At 36.2% G+C, this 16,747-nt stretch overlaps 1 protein-coding gene across 1 annotated transcript; it reads left to right on the top strand.

Annotated features, from left to right (window-relative positions):
• Positions 1 to 760: 760 nt before the first annotated feature.
• LOC113333637 lies at positions 761 to 1,309 on the top strand. The gene has a single exon (XM_026580061.1). It carries the CDS (start codon positions 761 to 763, stop codon positions 1,307 to 1,309), a length of 549 nt encoding a protein of 182 aa, XP_026435846.1.
• The last annotated feature ends 15,438 nt before the right edge of the window (positions 1,310 to 16,747 follow it).

The raw sequence follows: 16,747 nt of genomic DNA, 5'->3' as shown, positions 1-16,747 counted from the left end.
TGTTAACTGGGTGGTTGAATTGATTCTGATTCATCAACACTAACATAATAAACATGTTCATTGATTTTTTTTAACTCATTGTTTTAATTCAGAGCATTTTGGGGTGAGTTTTGGTGATTCCATATTTGTCATAGCATAATGTCATCCGGTTGCTCAAACTGTGAAACTAAGCATGCTACCGTACATGTATTTCATTTATTATTGTTAGTATATTTATGATTTTTTTGCCATAACTGAATGCAATGCGAAATAACACGTGCCATCTCGGCAAGCAACCTCAACTATGACCAACAATGTTTTCTCTATCATATGCTTGACGAAGTGGGGCTCATAAGTTCATATTGTTAATGATCCCAGGAAAATGTGGAGCCATACATGATACAAGTAAGTCAACCATTTTTTTGTATGTAAATTGACCTTTAGGTATTTTTTGCAGTATAAGTAAAACTAAATGCTCAAATTAGTTTTATATATACGTAGGTTGGTTTTTGAGGATTTCTTTTATAAAGGCATTTTAACTATTGATCCGGGTTTCAAACAATGGGATATGAGGTTCACTAATGGAAATTACCCAGAAAACACACTTAAAGGTATCGTTTTTGATTGGATTAGATTGTTTGTGCGTTCTTTTTTCTCAAGGAAAATCCGTTTTTTGTTTACTTGATTTCCTTCTGATAAGGAAACTTTCCAACATCTTTTTTGTGAATGCAATGTCACAAAAGAGATATGGAGAGCAACTGACTCAACTCTTGCTGCTTTCATGGAGAATATTATGCTACATGATTGGTTGATTAACAAATTCCTATCTGCTACAAACAATTCTGTTAGTCAAGTTGTTAATGTGGATAAAATTGCTACTGCGTTATGGATTATTTGGAAGGTTAGATGCTCCTTAATTTTTGATAATGTACAGGTCAATGTCCAAGAAACAAAAAGGAGGATTAACAGGGAATTTAATGAATGGCTAATCCACAGACCAATTCAACACTCAAGAAGTCAGAATACTGATACAGAATTACTATCCTCGAAAGCTCCTGACCAAGGAGTTTTTAAGATCAATTTTGATGAAACATTTTATAAAGAAACAGGAAATATTGGATTGGGATTAATTTGGCGGGGTTTTGCAGATAGCTGCCATGGAGTTATATGCATCCCCACAACAGCAGTAGATGCAGAACAAGCTGAAGCACTTGCGTTGCTAGAAGCAATCAAGTGGGCGAAAGAAGTAGGGCTAAAGGAAGTTCAATTTGAGGGTGACTGTAACAATGTGGTGATGGCTGTCAATGGAACCATAGGATCAGTCCACTGAATCCATAATAATATCATAGAAGATTGTGTTCATTTACTTAGGCAATTTGAATTTTGGTCATATTCTTATGTTAAAAGAACAGTCAATAATGCAGCACATGTAGCTGCAAAACTATCTCTAGAATTATTTGTCAAAATAGATTGGAACAACTCATATCCTACTGGAATTGAGAACTGTATTCAAGCAGATAAATTTGCTATTTAATCATCAATACAACCCATTTTTCGTATTAAAAAAAAAGAAAAATCTTTCTCTGCCCACTCACAGGTTGCTTGACTAACATAGTGGATATCCAGATGACCAGTTATAATATGTTTTTGCATGGTTTTGATAGTCTATACCAGATATGTCTACAGTATTTTTGTACACTTAGCTCTATATTAGGTTGTAGTAGGGCAAAAACTGATTCTGGAGAAAAGAGTAAAAGTGGGTAGGTTGATGAGAAACGAGTCTAAACCCTAAACAAATGTACTGCATAAGAGTACTTTAGATTCGAGAGATTAATCTATACAATTTTGTCCTAAACTAATAAATGGCCGTTCCAATCTTGCTTCGGTCACAAAATGAAGGAGAAGGGTTGATCTTAGGGAGGAAAGCAGAGAAGGTGTTGAGATCGGAGAGACAGGCACCGTAAGATGTGCCTATTTATGACTTATCTCAGAAAATGGAACTTGCTTGTAAAAATGGAAGCTATAAGTTCTCCGTGTTCTCTGGAATTTTTTGTGTTTGTTGTTTTAGTAGATTGAAAATCTATTTATATTAAGTCATAGTCCAACACCTTGATCTCATAAGAAGTGGGATTTGTGGAATAGTGAAGTAGTGGAGACATGTGAAGGTGGTAGAAACCGTGCCCTATTGTGGAGGTAAGACTGGACGGTTATGTACCCACTTCTGCGTTACTCATTAACAACCCACTCCTTCCACCACTTTTCATAATGGGTGTATTGCATACCACATGTTGTAAACCGCAAGACCAATACTCTGATGAACATCCCCCAGTTCGGTGACATGTTTGATGTCTCGAGTATTTATAAAAAAATATGAAGCAAGTCACATGAGGAGTGGAACAAGTCCTGCATGGTAGTTGTTGAGTAGGTCTTATTTGTAAGACCTAAATATTTCAACGAATCACGTGCAAGCTAGGCAGCAGGTGGCCATAAGTGACAAGTGAAGTCGTATGAATGATTGACGTGAGTTAGTACTCAAAAAATAGCATATGGTGCTTTTATATTAAATAAATAATTAGATTATTAAATTATCATGAGATCGATATTCATAAAATATCTTTTGTAAACGACGCATGTGAGGCATCATTTTCAAGCAAGCAGCTCAAAATATTCGATGCATGTGATGCATCGTTGTATAGATCCTGCTTGAATTAGTCGCGGATTTTAAGGTTAAAAAGGTGGCGTGACCACCCTTCTTTGATCAACTTCCGGGAGCCGCACAAGCAGGTTGGGGATGAGGTGATTGTTCAATCTAGGAGAGGGATGACCGGTAGCACTATTTTTTTACTCGGTCAATAAAATTAAGTAAAAAAGTGAAAACTGTACAGGGAATAGGCCTACTAAGCGGCTAAACGTGAGGCCATCCACTTGTTTAGCCTATTTGAAACGAAAATAAACCTCTCCAGGACATTCTACAGATAGAATAAAACCTGGCCTACCCTCATAAAACTCAAAAATATCTTCAGCCAGCAAACATGCTTGCTTGGACAAAGCATCAGCTGTAAAATTAACTTCCCTATAACTATGAATATAGCAGATGCTATTGTAAAAAGTCTTCGCCATTCTCCACTTCTGCATTAGCTGCCATGGCAGCTCACCCTTTTGGAAAGCTTGAATGCAACTCATCGAGTCTGACTGAATGCAAATATTTTTAACATTCCACCTCTTTGCTAGCATCACACCATAAATAATCGCACACACTTCCGCATAATAATTAGTTCGCCAGCCAAGGCCAACACAAAAAAGTTGTAGCACTCACGGCACCTCATTGGTCGACCCAAATCAAATCTAAGCTGGTCAAATCAGCTAGCCAAGTTGGATGGTTGAGATGATTTTCGGAAGTTTGTGGTCATAATTCAACCTAATTAAGACCCATACGGGAAGCGCGACTAGCCTACTTTCGGCGATGATTCGGCGCAAAGCAGGTAGACTAGGAGCGACCTGATTGGCTGAAATAGTAGAGGGCCCATAGGTAGCTATGATGGAGCTTGCTTGGTCATGCCAGGAGATGGCCAAGCTTGTTAAATTGACAGGCCAAGTCGTGTGGTCGTGATCATTCTATGACTAACTTGGATGGTCTAGATTTAATTTCTTATATACAAGTAGCAGCTCGACTAGCCTACTTTGGCCAACAATTTGGAGCGGAGCAGGTAGGCTAGGAACTTGGTGATTGGTCGAGGCAATAGATGGGTGGCCGGTCATCATAACAGAACCTTATTTTCCGAGCTTGCAAGCGTTAGGGTTAGCTAATTGAGTCGTCCAAGCTGTGTGGTCGTGATCAATTTGCGATGGACTTGGGCGACCAAGATCTGTTTTCGATCTGATTGGTCTATTGGGAAGAGGAGCGCGCGTGGGATAACACAGAGCAAGGCCAGTCGGCCATGGGGGGAGTGAGCTAGGGAAAAACGGCCGAACAAGTGGCGTGGCCATGCCTTATCCATGACTGACCCAATCAGTCACGGTTTCCCCTTTTATTTATTTTTCCACTTTTATTAGAGTTTTACTCCTACTGGCTCTATGATGGGCTAGTTTCATAGCTTTCCTAGGTTTAATCTCGAACAATAGGGATCAAGATATCATGCATGCTCTGTTTTTAGGGCAAAAATCCAATTTTGCGAGTCGACACAAAATTAAGTCAAAAAAATGAATTTGTGTATTGACACAAAATTAATCAATTTTAAGTAAATTTTGTATATTAACACAAAATTACTAATTTTTTCACTCTTACTAGTAGCGTGGCGCTAGTCCCATTGACACATCCTGCACGCTTCTAATCAGCTACATTCATGCATACCTTAAATCAGACACTTCAGGAGATTCATGCTACTTAGATAAGAGTCAACCGTTAATCGTCATGTCATGGGAGTATTAAGAGTTCAGCTGAGAACACAATATAAAATAGGTACTCAGCAGGCTCCGCATTAATAAATAATGAAACTAGGTGAAAAAGCGGGGGTCTAACAACCACACCCAATATTTTGTTTCGGCAATCTGTATGGACAAAATTCAGTATAATTCCAAGAGAATCAACTAGACAGTCAGACTCAATCAATATATCCAAGTGTTGAATCTAAGTTTCTCAATGTAATCAACAAATTAAACAGATAGAAATCCGCGAGCCTGATTATTATGAGAAACAACTTGAACGGTACCAAAGACCAATGTTAAAGTGTCAATCAATTTCAATCAACAACAAAAGGTTGGATTTACCAATTGATTGAACTACGCACAACCTATGATATTTCAATATATAGAAAATATAATGCGGAAAAGAAATAACACAGACACCAGAAGGTATGTTAGCGAGGAAACCGCAAATGCAAAAATACCCCGGGACCTAGTCCAGATTTGAACACCACACTGTATTAAGCCGCTACAGACTCTAGCCTACTACAAGTTAACTTCGAAGTGGAATGTAGTTGAGACCTAACCAATCTCACACTGATTAAGGTACAGTCGCGTTCCTTACGCATATGAATCCCAGCAGGACCCTACGCACTTGATTCCCTTAGCTGATTTCACCCACAATTAAGAGTTTCTACGACCCAAAGTCGAAGACTTGAAACAAATATGTCTCACACATAAAAGTGTATTGAATAGATAAATCTGTCTCTCACAGAACTACTTACGAAGTTTTTGTTCCGTCTTTTGATAAATCAAGGTGAATAGGAACCAATTGATAGACCAGACTTATATTCCCGAAGAACAGCCAAGTAATATCAATCACCTCACAATAACTTAAACGTGTGGTAGCGGAACAAGATATTGTGGAATCACAATGAATGAGATGAAGAGCTTTGTGATTACTTTTTATATCTTACCTGTCGGAGATAAATCTCGAGCACATCTTAAAGAAGATAATACTCAATACGATAGAAAAAAGTAAGATCAGAACACACAACTACATAGAAAATAATTGGGTCTGGATTCAGAATCCCGATGAAGTCTTTAAGTCATTAACCTATAATGGTTTTAGGAAAAATCTAGGTTAAAGGAGAATCGACTCTAGTCGCAACTAGTAATACGCAGGAGGTGTGTGGATTAGGTTTCCATGTTGCTAGAGTTCTCCATTATATAGTCTTCAAATCAGGGTTTGCAATTAATGTTACCTTGATAACAAAGTATTCAATATTCATTGTTAGATGAAACCTGATTAGATTCAAGCTAATATATTTCAACCGTTAGATTGTTTTAGCTTGTTACAAACAAATGAAATGTACCTTCATTTAGATATAGGTAACCGTACCTAAACGTGTACACTTAGTTTGCTCAACAATAATTAACCGAAGTTAGACATATTTTTTATGGGGAAAGACGATTTGCTGGTTTTACAGGAAGTGGAGAAACGACCATGCGAACGGAGACTCCTCAACCGAGCAAACTTCCTAACCTCAAACAAATGCACTGCACGGGAGTACTTTGATTTGGAGAGAACAATCTGTAGGACTCCAGCCTAAACCAAAAAATGGTCGTTCCAGAGTCAATTCGGTCACAAAGAAGGAAGGGGGTTGATCTGTAGGAGGGAAGCTGAGTAGTGTGTGAGATCAATGGCGATCAAAGATTGTGAATGTGTTGTAGGTTTCTTCAAATGAACTAATAAGTTTGAATTCTGCTTAATTGAGAGATTCTTGCTCACACGATGATTATTGGTTAGACGATAGATGTTGTCTGTCTTGTTTCAATCCTGGATTCAGAGACTTAATTATATTACAAGAATGTAGACACATTTATCCCCAGTAAGTGTGACGGTTGCTCGAGTGAAAGAGTGGGAAAGTGGAAATCGTGGTTAAACCAGTTCCATGTCGTGCAGAGACTTGGTTGATTGTCCACCCACTACTTTTCTAACTCCCTCAACTGCTTGCACGACTTACTCACATTTCTCATCGTGGATGAACACACGTGCCGTAGGCCACCAGAACAAAACCCTAATTAATATCCCTTCATGTGACATGATTGATGTCTCATGATTTGTGGAGTCAGCAGGGCAGACATGTATTTAATTAGTCAATTGTTGACTTGATTATACGATGAGTCTAAGTATTGTTCAGTCGAGCATGGTTGCCGAATGCTCTATGATTCATGGATTGAACATGTCTGCTGGGACGTATAGTTCTGGAATAAATGTTGATAATAGGATCAACATGATGAATATTGATAGTCTGAGCAAATATTACTCGTATGATGAATTGTTGAATACTGATAGTTGAATAAATATTAATATTTTGAGCAAATATTGCTCGTCTGAGTAAAATTACTGAATATTGATAATTGAATCAATATTCCCCGCCTGAGCAAATATTGCTCATTTAATAAATTACAGAATATTGATAGTTGAATCAGTATTTCTCGTCTGAGCAAGTATTGCTCGTTCGATGAATTATTGGTAGCATGACCAAATAAAATATTAATTAAAATATTGGTAGCTGGACCGAATATTGTATAATTAATTAAGATGTTGATTGCTGGATCAATCATAAAATTATTAGTGTTTAGACTTGCTCAGAATTAGGATTTGCAGAGCATTCAGTTTGAAACCCTAAATTTGATCGATTGCTGATCAATTGATGATTTACCAGAAAATTAATCACTGAGTGAAGAAGGGACCGACTACACGGGATGATGTTCGACCATGTAGCATCCAGGTGCTCGAGTGAGCATGTCCAAATTTTTTTGTTGACCAGTTGGTGAAAGGATGATTAAAATGTTGGTTTAATCATTTATTAGAATAGTGCTCGTCTGAGCGTTAGGTAATAAAACCTAATTATGGAGAGATGAGGGACCGGACAAGAGGTGTGAAACCGGCCCTTGGTGGTCATGAGAATAACTGGTGGTCGATTGAGAAAATTCCAAATTGGTTGGAAAGAGTTTGAACCCTATATGAACTGTTGAACGCTAATTAGTTCAAAATTGTGAAACTTGGTCGCTCAAGGTGGAATGTCCGTGTCACCATATTGTTCGTGTCTCAGTCTTGGGAATTTTGGTATTTTTTGATGCGCGTTTGAGCAATATTTTGTATTTTCAAAAGAGTTTGATCTTGACCGAAACTCTCGATTTCGCTCGAATGAGCAAGTAGAACTTTGCTCGCGTGACCAATATTTTGAGAATATTAAAATAATAGTATTTTAATATTTTCCGTGAGTTTCCTAGTCGGTCATGTGACCATTTTACTTTTTGGCCTTTTGATGGTTTGGGAAATATTTGAGAAAATATGCAAAACTAGGGTTTTTGCTCAAACGAAGGAGTTTCATGAGATGAAGGAAATGATAATAATAAGAAAATATGGGATAATAGGGTGTGAGACCGGCTACGGCTAGGGCATGGCCGGCCGGCTAGGTGTCCCTGTCATGTGACTCCTTTCCCTATATATTATTATTTTTTCATCGCTTGAAAGAAAATATGGAGAAACTAAGAGTTTTGCACAAACAAGGAAATTTGCTCGAATGAAGGAGTTTTCATGAGATTAGAAAAATAATAAAATAACGGGAGAGGCGTGGGGAAGACCGGCTGGCCGGTGGACCCGGTCCCCTAGGCACCTCTCTTATTATTTTATTAATATTATTTGTCTCCCCTATTTTCCATAGGTTTCCTCGTTCGTCCATATTTTTGAATGCCCATTCGTACGTTCGAGTGCTCGTTTGTGCATTATTTTCTAAGTATACTCGCACCATTTTTTCGGGGCTTACTCGGTGGTGGCCCAGACGCCCGATCAGTGAATATTCATTACTAATTCATGGAATTCAGCCGAGAATCAACCACAAAACACAATAATAAATAAAATGATTATCTATTACTAATCCATGGAATCCAGCTGAGGATCAGCCATGAAAGAGAGTAGTGAGATAAATAGATTATCTTCTAGGAATTTAATTGATGAATGACACGCTAGAATTAACCTATTTACAGATCAAGATATGAGATAATTGAAGCATCATACTCGTTCTAAGGGGGGTGTATAGTCAGGGAACAACGAATAACGTGACGTCCTGAAGGCGTTAGGCTTTATACTAGCATGAAATATGTCTAGGAGCCGCCCAATCACTCTCTATGTAGTCAGGGAACAACGAGCAGCGTGACGTCCTGAAGGCGTTAGGCTCTATACTAGCATGCAATATGTCTAGGAGCCGCCCGGTCATTTTGATTCTATGTAGAGGTGATGATGAAATGTGTGAAGCATCGAAAGCTCAGCTGAGAGGCTTTTAGAGAAACATATTCATCATAGTTCTGAGAGGAAAGTTCGCTCAGTCAGAGATCGTGAAATGGTTCATGGGTCATAAAATATGAATTATCACATACATTCCTAAAGTCGGGTCAGAAACATGCAGTATCATGATTTTATGATTTTAGCCTTTGTCGAAAATCCACCATCAACACATATGAACACTTTCATATCAACCTTGTTCATCTTAATCTCAACTAGTTCAAATGACTCAAATGAAACTAGTTATAGAGTTGTTCAATTATTTATATTCTCGTAGAAGTATACAAGACACAATTGAAGCAAAATCGGTTTTGATTCACTTGAATCAATTCATGAACATTATATCCACGGTTTGCAAAGATTGCATTCCTAATTATATAAATGTATTTGTTCATGAGTATGTAAACATATTTGACCGATTTTAGAACTAAACCCACTCAAGTATGCAAACGGGTACGCATACCTAAGTTCTCGGACTTGGTCTTGTTCGCCAGTATGCAAATGGGTATGCATACTGTCGTTCATGACCGAACTTAGTTGAAATCAGTACACATACGGGTATGCATATTATCCCAGACTTCAAATGTTAAATCAGTATGCATACGGGTATGCATACTAAATTGCCGGACTTGGAATACACTTGCAATAGTTAGCATACAGGTACGCATATTGTGCTATATCCAATCAATGGTTAATTGTTCTAAACTCCCATTTTAATCATTGAAACATTCACGGAAGACGAGAATATCCGTCTCACACAAACTATTAGCTTCAAAGAAATTTTTAAGTGATGAAATGATCAATACGAAACATTCTGAGTCTATATCAAATGACTGTCTCACACAAATCATGTAAGATGTTACCAGGCGATTTTCACATGATCATCTTTTGACTTTCGTCAAGAATAAAAGATGAACTTGGTTAAATCAAAAGCTTACTAACACATATTTCGAGAGATATATAAGCGAGTTAAACTCAACTCGAAATATCAAATGTGTGTAATGTAAAGTCTATATAGCTATACGACTTTTGTATCAATAAGAGAGAATAGAAATAGAATTCTGAGTGATAGATGAGTTCAAGTCTCCACATACTTTTTGTTGATGAAGTTCCACAAGATCCCATTAGTAGTTCTTTGTCTTTAATCGATGAACGTCGTGAAGTCTAAAGATCAACTACACATTCTATCCTAATTCGAGACATATCTATAAGTAGACTAGAAATCAAGACTTATAGTTTTGATAACTAAACTTGACAAACAAGCTTGAGATAACAACGTTTACGAGTTCGACCCCCCTTTGTAAATTTTAGTGACAAAATTATCAATATATATGGATTAAAAAATAAATAAACTTTGTAGTTGCTCATCCAAATGCTTGATTTCCTTGGTTCTTCAACATTACTCGAAATCTTCATCACTTCCAAGAACTCTAGTGATTATGAACGTGTTCAACTCAACATCATAGTTTTTGAAGATACGTAGCCATAACAATAAGAAAACAATTATGTTCAATTATTGTTATACAGTTTCATAGTATTATTACGCAGCATCAAAGTTCAATTGTATCACAACTTTGACAATAATACTACGGTGATACATATCACTCCCCCTTAGTCAATACTTCATCTCACAATGAAAACCACTCCCCCTTACATAATGATATGTAAACCATATGTATATGTAGTGTGAACTAAAAAAAAATTCTTCCCCTTTTTGTCAATATAAATTGGCAAAGGTACGAAAACTAGTGGGATCATAATGAAATTCTCATAGAGATACTTTATGACTAAAAGATAACATATCAAATTTGTTTCGATGATTTACATAGTCGAAACTTAGTGTATTCATCAAGGAGTTTATAAAGATACAAGATAAATCCTACAATATTCCATAACCGCACTCCCCACAAAGATTTGGCAATTAAGTACAAGTTCAATTAAGAACTCTCCTCCATAAAATGTTATTACCGAAAGAACAACAAGAGCGACCTTATTTTTGCAAGAACAGAAGGATTTCTCTGGACATTAACAAATCACATGAAACATGAATTTGTATCCAGAAAACTCAATTAAATTAACCACAAAGGAACCTCAATGATTAATTTAATCGGAAATGCTCAACATAAGAAAACTTACGGAGCCGTGCAGTACTTTCACATAGAAGTGGATCAGGGAAAGATCAATACTGCGGAATATTCAAAGATTCATTCTATTTTTCATCAATTTTTGCATAATGATACCATAGACTTGATCTTTGACATCAAAAGTTCATTCTTTTTTTCATCAACATTTGCATAATGACACAATTGACTTAACTTTTGACAAATATGGGACAATCATAATTCACGGACGTAAACACACATATCCAATAACATTATTTGCAATATATAAAACCAATAAAGATTAATATTGCAACATCATCTTCCAAATAAACTTTAGAATTTAAATAAATAAATCTAAAATCATTGCAAGATGAAATCGTTGGCAATAGCTATGTGTAATCACAAAATATGTTATTCCAAATCCTAGTTATCCTTCTTAAAACACAAGAATAAATTCTCATAAGAAGTTTCTTAGATATTAAGACCTCTGAAAAATTCTTTATCGTCTCCGAACTCCTTGTCGTCAACATCCATTGGAACATAAGGTTCATGAAGAAAGGAGACAATTGCAACAAACCTTCTTGACTGATGCCGAACCAGGGCCTTCTGAATTTCAAGAGTTCTTATAACAATAGCCTTTATTTGTTGAATCTCCTTCCTTGTTTCCTTCAACTCTTCAAGAACACCAGAAAACTTTTGAATATTAGAGGGAATAGCCTTGGTTTCTTCATATTCTTCCTTTTTCTGTTTAAAGTTGTAGAGAAATGAGATTTATCTTTTTCCTTCATGATTGATGGCTTAAAAATCATATTAACATCTTTTCCATCAGCAGACATGATACTTGGAGTCTCCATTCCAAATATGGGATCGTCAGAATACACAAAACATACTCTACAAGCAATCTTGTGATAAAAAGAGTTTTCAAGGAAGGGAAAGGAATGTAGGTTTAGGGAACCTTTATACAAGTAAAAGGATTCACGTATGACCAATTTACATTCCTAAAAAAGTCTGAATTTCCGAATTTAACCCTCTTTCAATAATCAAAAGGGGAAATCCTTTTCGATACCAATTTATGATATGAAAAGATCAACAGAATTCCAAAAAACCATAAGAAAATAAAACAAATAGAAATTTCTTTTCTTAAAGCCTGATTTATGCTCAACTCTAGTCTCTTTGACCAGGCACATGAGACAAGATGCACCTTCAACACGGTCAAGCCGTGTTGGGGTGAACAATAATTTGTCCTCCATTCAATTCTTGTACGGAATTCTTAATACCCTTTCTTACAGAATGTTTAGACCTTGTTATTTTCTGGAGAAGTCTAATCATTTCTTTAGATATTAACTTTTTCGGAGAAGAATTGAGTTTACTTACCTCAGATGAATTAGACTTCTGAACAAGTTTGAGCTTGTTTGCTAATCGATTTGCTCTCCGTTGAAGTTTATTGACATATCTTATTTTATGTTTGTACTTGTAACATTTAGAGAGTTCATGACCTTTAAAAGTACAATAAAAACATGTCAATACGGAGGACAATTCAGACACCATAGCTGAGCATCTTGCTAAACAAATTGAGGTACCTGAAACATGTGAAATAGAAATTTCAGTAGACAAATTAAACTCATCAAATGAATCTTCATCATACATACGAAGGTTTTCCCAATCAGAATTTAGGTTTTGAAGTCTATCTTCTTTCTCAGACGAATTTCCTTCAAATACAGTTCCTAAGATATCTCAGGCTTCTTTAGACTTGGTTCACCTAGTCACATGGTGCTGAAGATATGGGGTAATGGAATGGATGATAGCATTTAATCCGTCAGAATTTTTCTTTCCGTCGAAAATCTCGGCAAGATCATATGCACCAATATCCTTTGGAACAGTTACATCTCCTTCTGTAACTACCAGAGGATCATATCCATTAAGAACATGAACCCATGATCAAAAATCACGTGCTTGAAGAAAGACACGCATAATAATTTTCCACCATAAGTAATTCAATCCATCGAAGACTGGTGGTACGTTTATAGAGATAGCGTATATGTCCATAGAGTCAGATAGCTACCAACACATATTTATGAGGTCTTAAACGTGTTTGCCTGATCTGACACAAATTGAAAAAGCGGGGGTCTAACAACCACACCCAATATTTCGTTTCGGAAATCTGTATGGACAAACTTCAATATATTCCAAGAGAATCAACTAGACAGTCAGACTCAATCAATGAAAATATATCCAAGAGTTGTATCTTTGTTTCTCAATGTAATCAGCAAATCAAACATATAGAAATACGCGAGCCTGAGTATTATGAGAAACATCTTGAACGGTACCAAAGACCAATGTTCAAGTGTCAATCAATTTCAATCAAGAACCAAAGGTTGGATTTACCAATTAATTGAACTACACACAACCTGTGATATTTCAATTACATAGAAAATATATTGCGGAAGAAAAACACAGACACTAGAAGTTTTATTAGCGAGGAAACCGCAAATGCAGAAAAACCACGGGACCTAGTCCATATTTGAACACCAAACTATATTAAGCGACTACAGACTCTAGCCTACTTCAAGTTAACTTCGTACTGGAATGTAGTTGTGTCCTAACCAATATCACACTGATTAAGGTGCAGTCGCGTTCCTTACGCCTCCGAATCCTAGCAGGACTCTATGCACTTGATTCCCTTAGCTGATCTCACCCACAACTAAGAGTTGTTACGACCCAAGAGTTAATAAACAAATCTGTTTCACACAGAAAAGTCTATTCTGATAGATAAATCTGTCTCCCACAGAAATACCTACGAGTTTTTGTTCCGTCTTTTGATAAATCAAGGTGAACAGGAACCACTTGATACACCATACTTATATTCCCGAAGAACATCGTAGTAATATCAATCACCTCACAATAACTTAATTGTATGGTAGCGGAACAAGATATTGTGGAATCACAAAGAATGAGACGATGAGCTTTGTGATTACTTTTTATATCTTACCTATCGGGGATAAATCTCGAGCAAATCTTAGAGAAGATAGTACTCAATACTATAGAACAAAGTAAGATCAGAACACGCAACTGCAAAGAAAATAGCTGGGTCTGTCTTCAAAATCCCAATGAAGTCTTTAAGTCGTTAACCTATAATGGTTTTAGGAAAAACCTAGGTTAAAGGAGAATTGACTCTAGTCGCAACTAGTATCACACATAAGGTGTGGGGATTAGGTTTCCCAGTTGCTAGATGTCTCCCTTATATAGTCTTCAAACAAGGGTTTGCGATCAATGTTACCTTGGTAACAAAGCATTCAGTATTTACCGTTAGATGAAAACCTGATTAGATTCAAGATAGTATTTTTCAACCGTTAGATTGTCTTAGCTTGTTACACAAAATGAAATGTACCTTCATTTTGATATAGGTAACCGTACCTAAACGTGTACACTTAGTTGTCTCAACAATAGTTAACCGAAGTTAGCCATATGAAAAATTTCATATCAAACTTGTTCCTCTTAATCACAACTAGTTAAAATGACTCAAATGAAACTAGTTATAGAGTTTTTCAATTATTTATATTCTCATAGAAGTATACAAGACACAATTGAAGCAAAATCCGTTTTGATTCAATCGAATCAATTCATGAGCATTATAGCCACAGTTTGCAAAGATTGCATTCCTTATTATATAAATATATTTTTCATGAGTATGTAAACATACTTAACTGATTTTAGAACTTAACCCACTCAAGTATCCAAAAGGGCACGCATATCTAAGTTCCCAGACTTGGTCATGTTCGCCAGTATGCAAACATGTACGAATATTGACGTTCATGACCGAACTCAATTGAAATCAGTACGCATACGGGTATGCATACAATAGTTCCCGGACTTCAACTCTTGAATCAGTACGCATACGGTTGTGCATACTAAATTCCCGGACTTGGAATACACTTGCAATAGTTAGCGTACAAGTACGCATACTGTGTTATATCCAATAAATGGTTATTAAAAACTACCATTTTAATCATTGAAACATTCTTGGAAGACGAGAATAGCTATCTCTGTTAGAGCATAGCTCGGTTGAACCCGCCAAGCGTTGGTATGTCAAGTTTGGTTGTCATATTTTAGTGAGTCAAAACTCATCTAAGAGTCGCTTGATTATGTACTAGAGACAACTTCGTTTAGGTTAGACTATAAAGTCTAGGAATGTTGAGACATACAAGTATTTCTCAAAGATCTGAAAAACGTGAAGAAGTAAGGACCTACAACGACGACATCATCCTTCCTCTTGAGGTTAGTAATATTGACTTGAACTGTTTCATTCCTAATGTATCTTTCAAGTCGTGCTATATTAAAAACATTACTTGAAGCTGTGTATGGATATATTACTCTAGTAGTGAGACATGATCACATGATCATAATATTAGGGAATTAATCTACGAAGTATAATGCTTATCTTTTGAAATTCGTAGATATGACATCGACATAATCTTATGAATGTTGTTATGATTATGTGTATGGGTAAAGGTGAAGATTTCATCTTCGGAAACAATGTTTTACATTTATTTAAAGGAAGTACATTCATGAACTTGGTTTAAGAATCGAAAGGGAAATCACTAGGCTTATTGATACGACTATTCATAGAAATTTTTTGGATTACTAATATGTGTGAGATGATTGAACCGATCATACATTTGTTATGTATCTTGGTACAACTAATCACAATGCCTGATTTTTTATTTTGGTATGCCAACTTTTGATTAATTAGTGTAACCGGTCCTAAGTAATCACATGAGATGGTATGATCGATATTTGTAATTTGTATGACCGATCCTAGTAATTTGTGTGACCGATCACAGAGAAGTTATGTAATCGATCCTGTAATTGGTGTAACCGATCCTGGTAATTGGTGTAATTGATCCTGGTGACTGGTGTGACCGGTCACAAGCAATACCATGTGTATATGGTAACTGTTCCTGGTAATTGACATAACCGATCCTGGTAACTGATGTAACCGGTTCTGGTAACTTACGTGGCCTATCACAAGTGTTCTATATTAGGGTATAACCGATACCTGTGATTGGTAGAAACGATTGAACCCATGAATGTGATTTGATATTTGATCAATCACATAGTTGTCTTGGAATACTGATAAACCAATTCTAAACTTGTTTGGAAGTGTGGTATAATCGATTCCAAGATTGAAAATATGAAAGGGGATTTACAAAGAAGAGATGTCAACATTCTTTGAACACGTATAAAAACTCTCATCTTTTATTGTTCAAAGATATTCCTTAGTACTTAAGGAGATCTTGTTCCGAAATAAATTAAGAATCTTTTAACAAAGGTTATTAGTTTTATATGCTTTAATTACGAGCAATTAAATGCATATCTCTAGAGAATAAAAATTAGTAATGTGCATTTACTAATTGAAGATTTTCTATTGAGAGATTTCGGAAAATAGTGGATAAAGCATTTACCGGGATTATGAAAAACCGAATGGGAATTTATTGCATATCTAGAAAATACTTTCGGTTTTGGAAATTCCTTGGTGTCCAGACATCCTTGGTCTATAAATACCTAAGTTTGCATTTCTAGAAAACTATCCTAAGAGCCAGAAAAACTTCATCTTTTTGTTGTTTCTGGTGGTTCCGTCTAATCGTAGAGGAAAGTACCCTAATAAGGCGAAATCTCTTACGACCGCTCGTTTAAACACTTATGTGCGATCAAGAAGCTCTACGAGTACCGTTGGTGGGAAACAAGATAATTGCAGTGTTATTAGTTTTCGATTGATTTGATTGACTAACGGTTGTTGAAACTTTGACTGCACCTAGTTTGTTTATTCTTTAGAATCTTCTCTTCTGATATAAGATTCACTCAAACTAGATCGAAGTATCGACGGGATATTTAGAACCGTTTGTAGATCTAA

The sequence above is a fragment of the Papaver somniferum genome, unplaced genomic scaffold (genome assembly GCF_003573695.1).
Source record: "Papaver somniferum cultivar HN1 unplaced genomic scaffold, ASM357369v1 unplaced-scaffold_133, whole genome shotgun sequence".
NCBI lineage: Eukaryota > Viridiplantae > Streptophyta > Magnoliopsida > Ranunculales > Papaveraceae > Papaver > Papaver somniferum.
The sequence above is the reverse complement of the archived record's forward strand: the minus strand, read 5'-3'. Positions and strand labels throughout refer to the sequence as shown.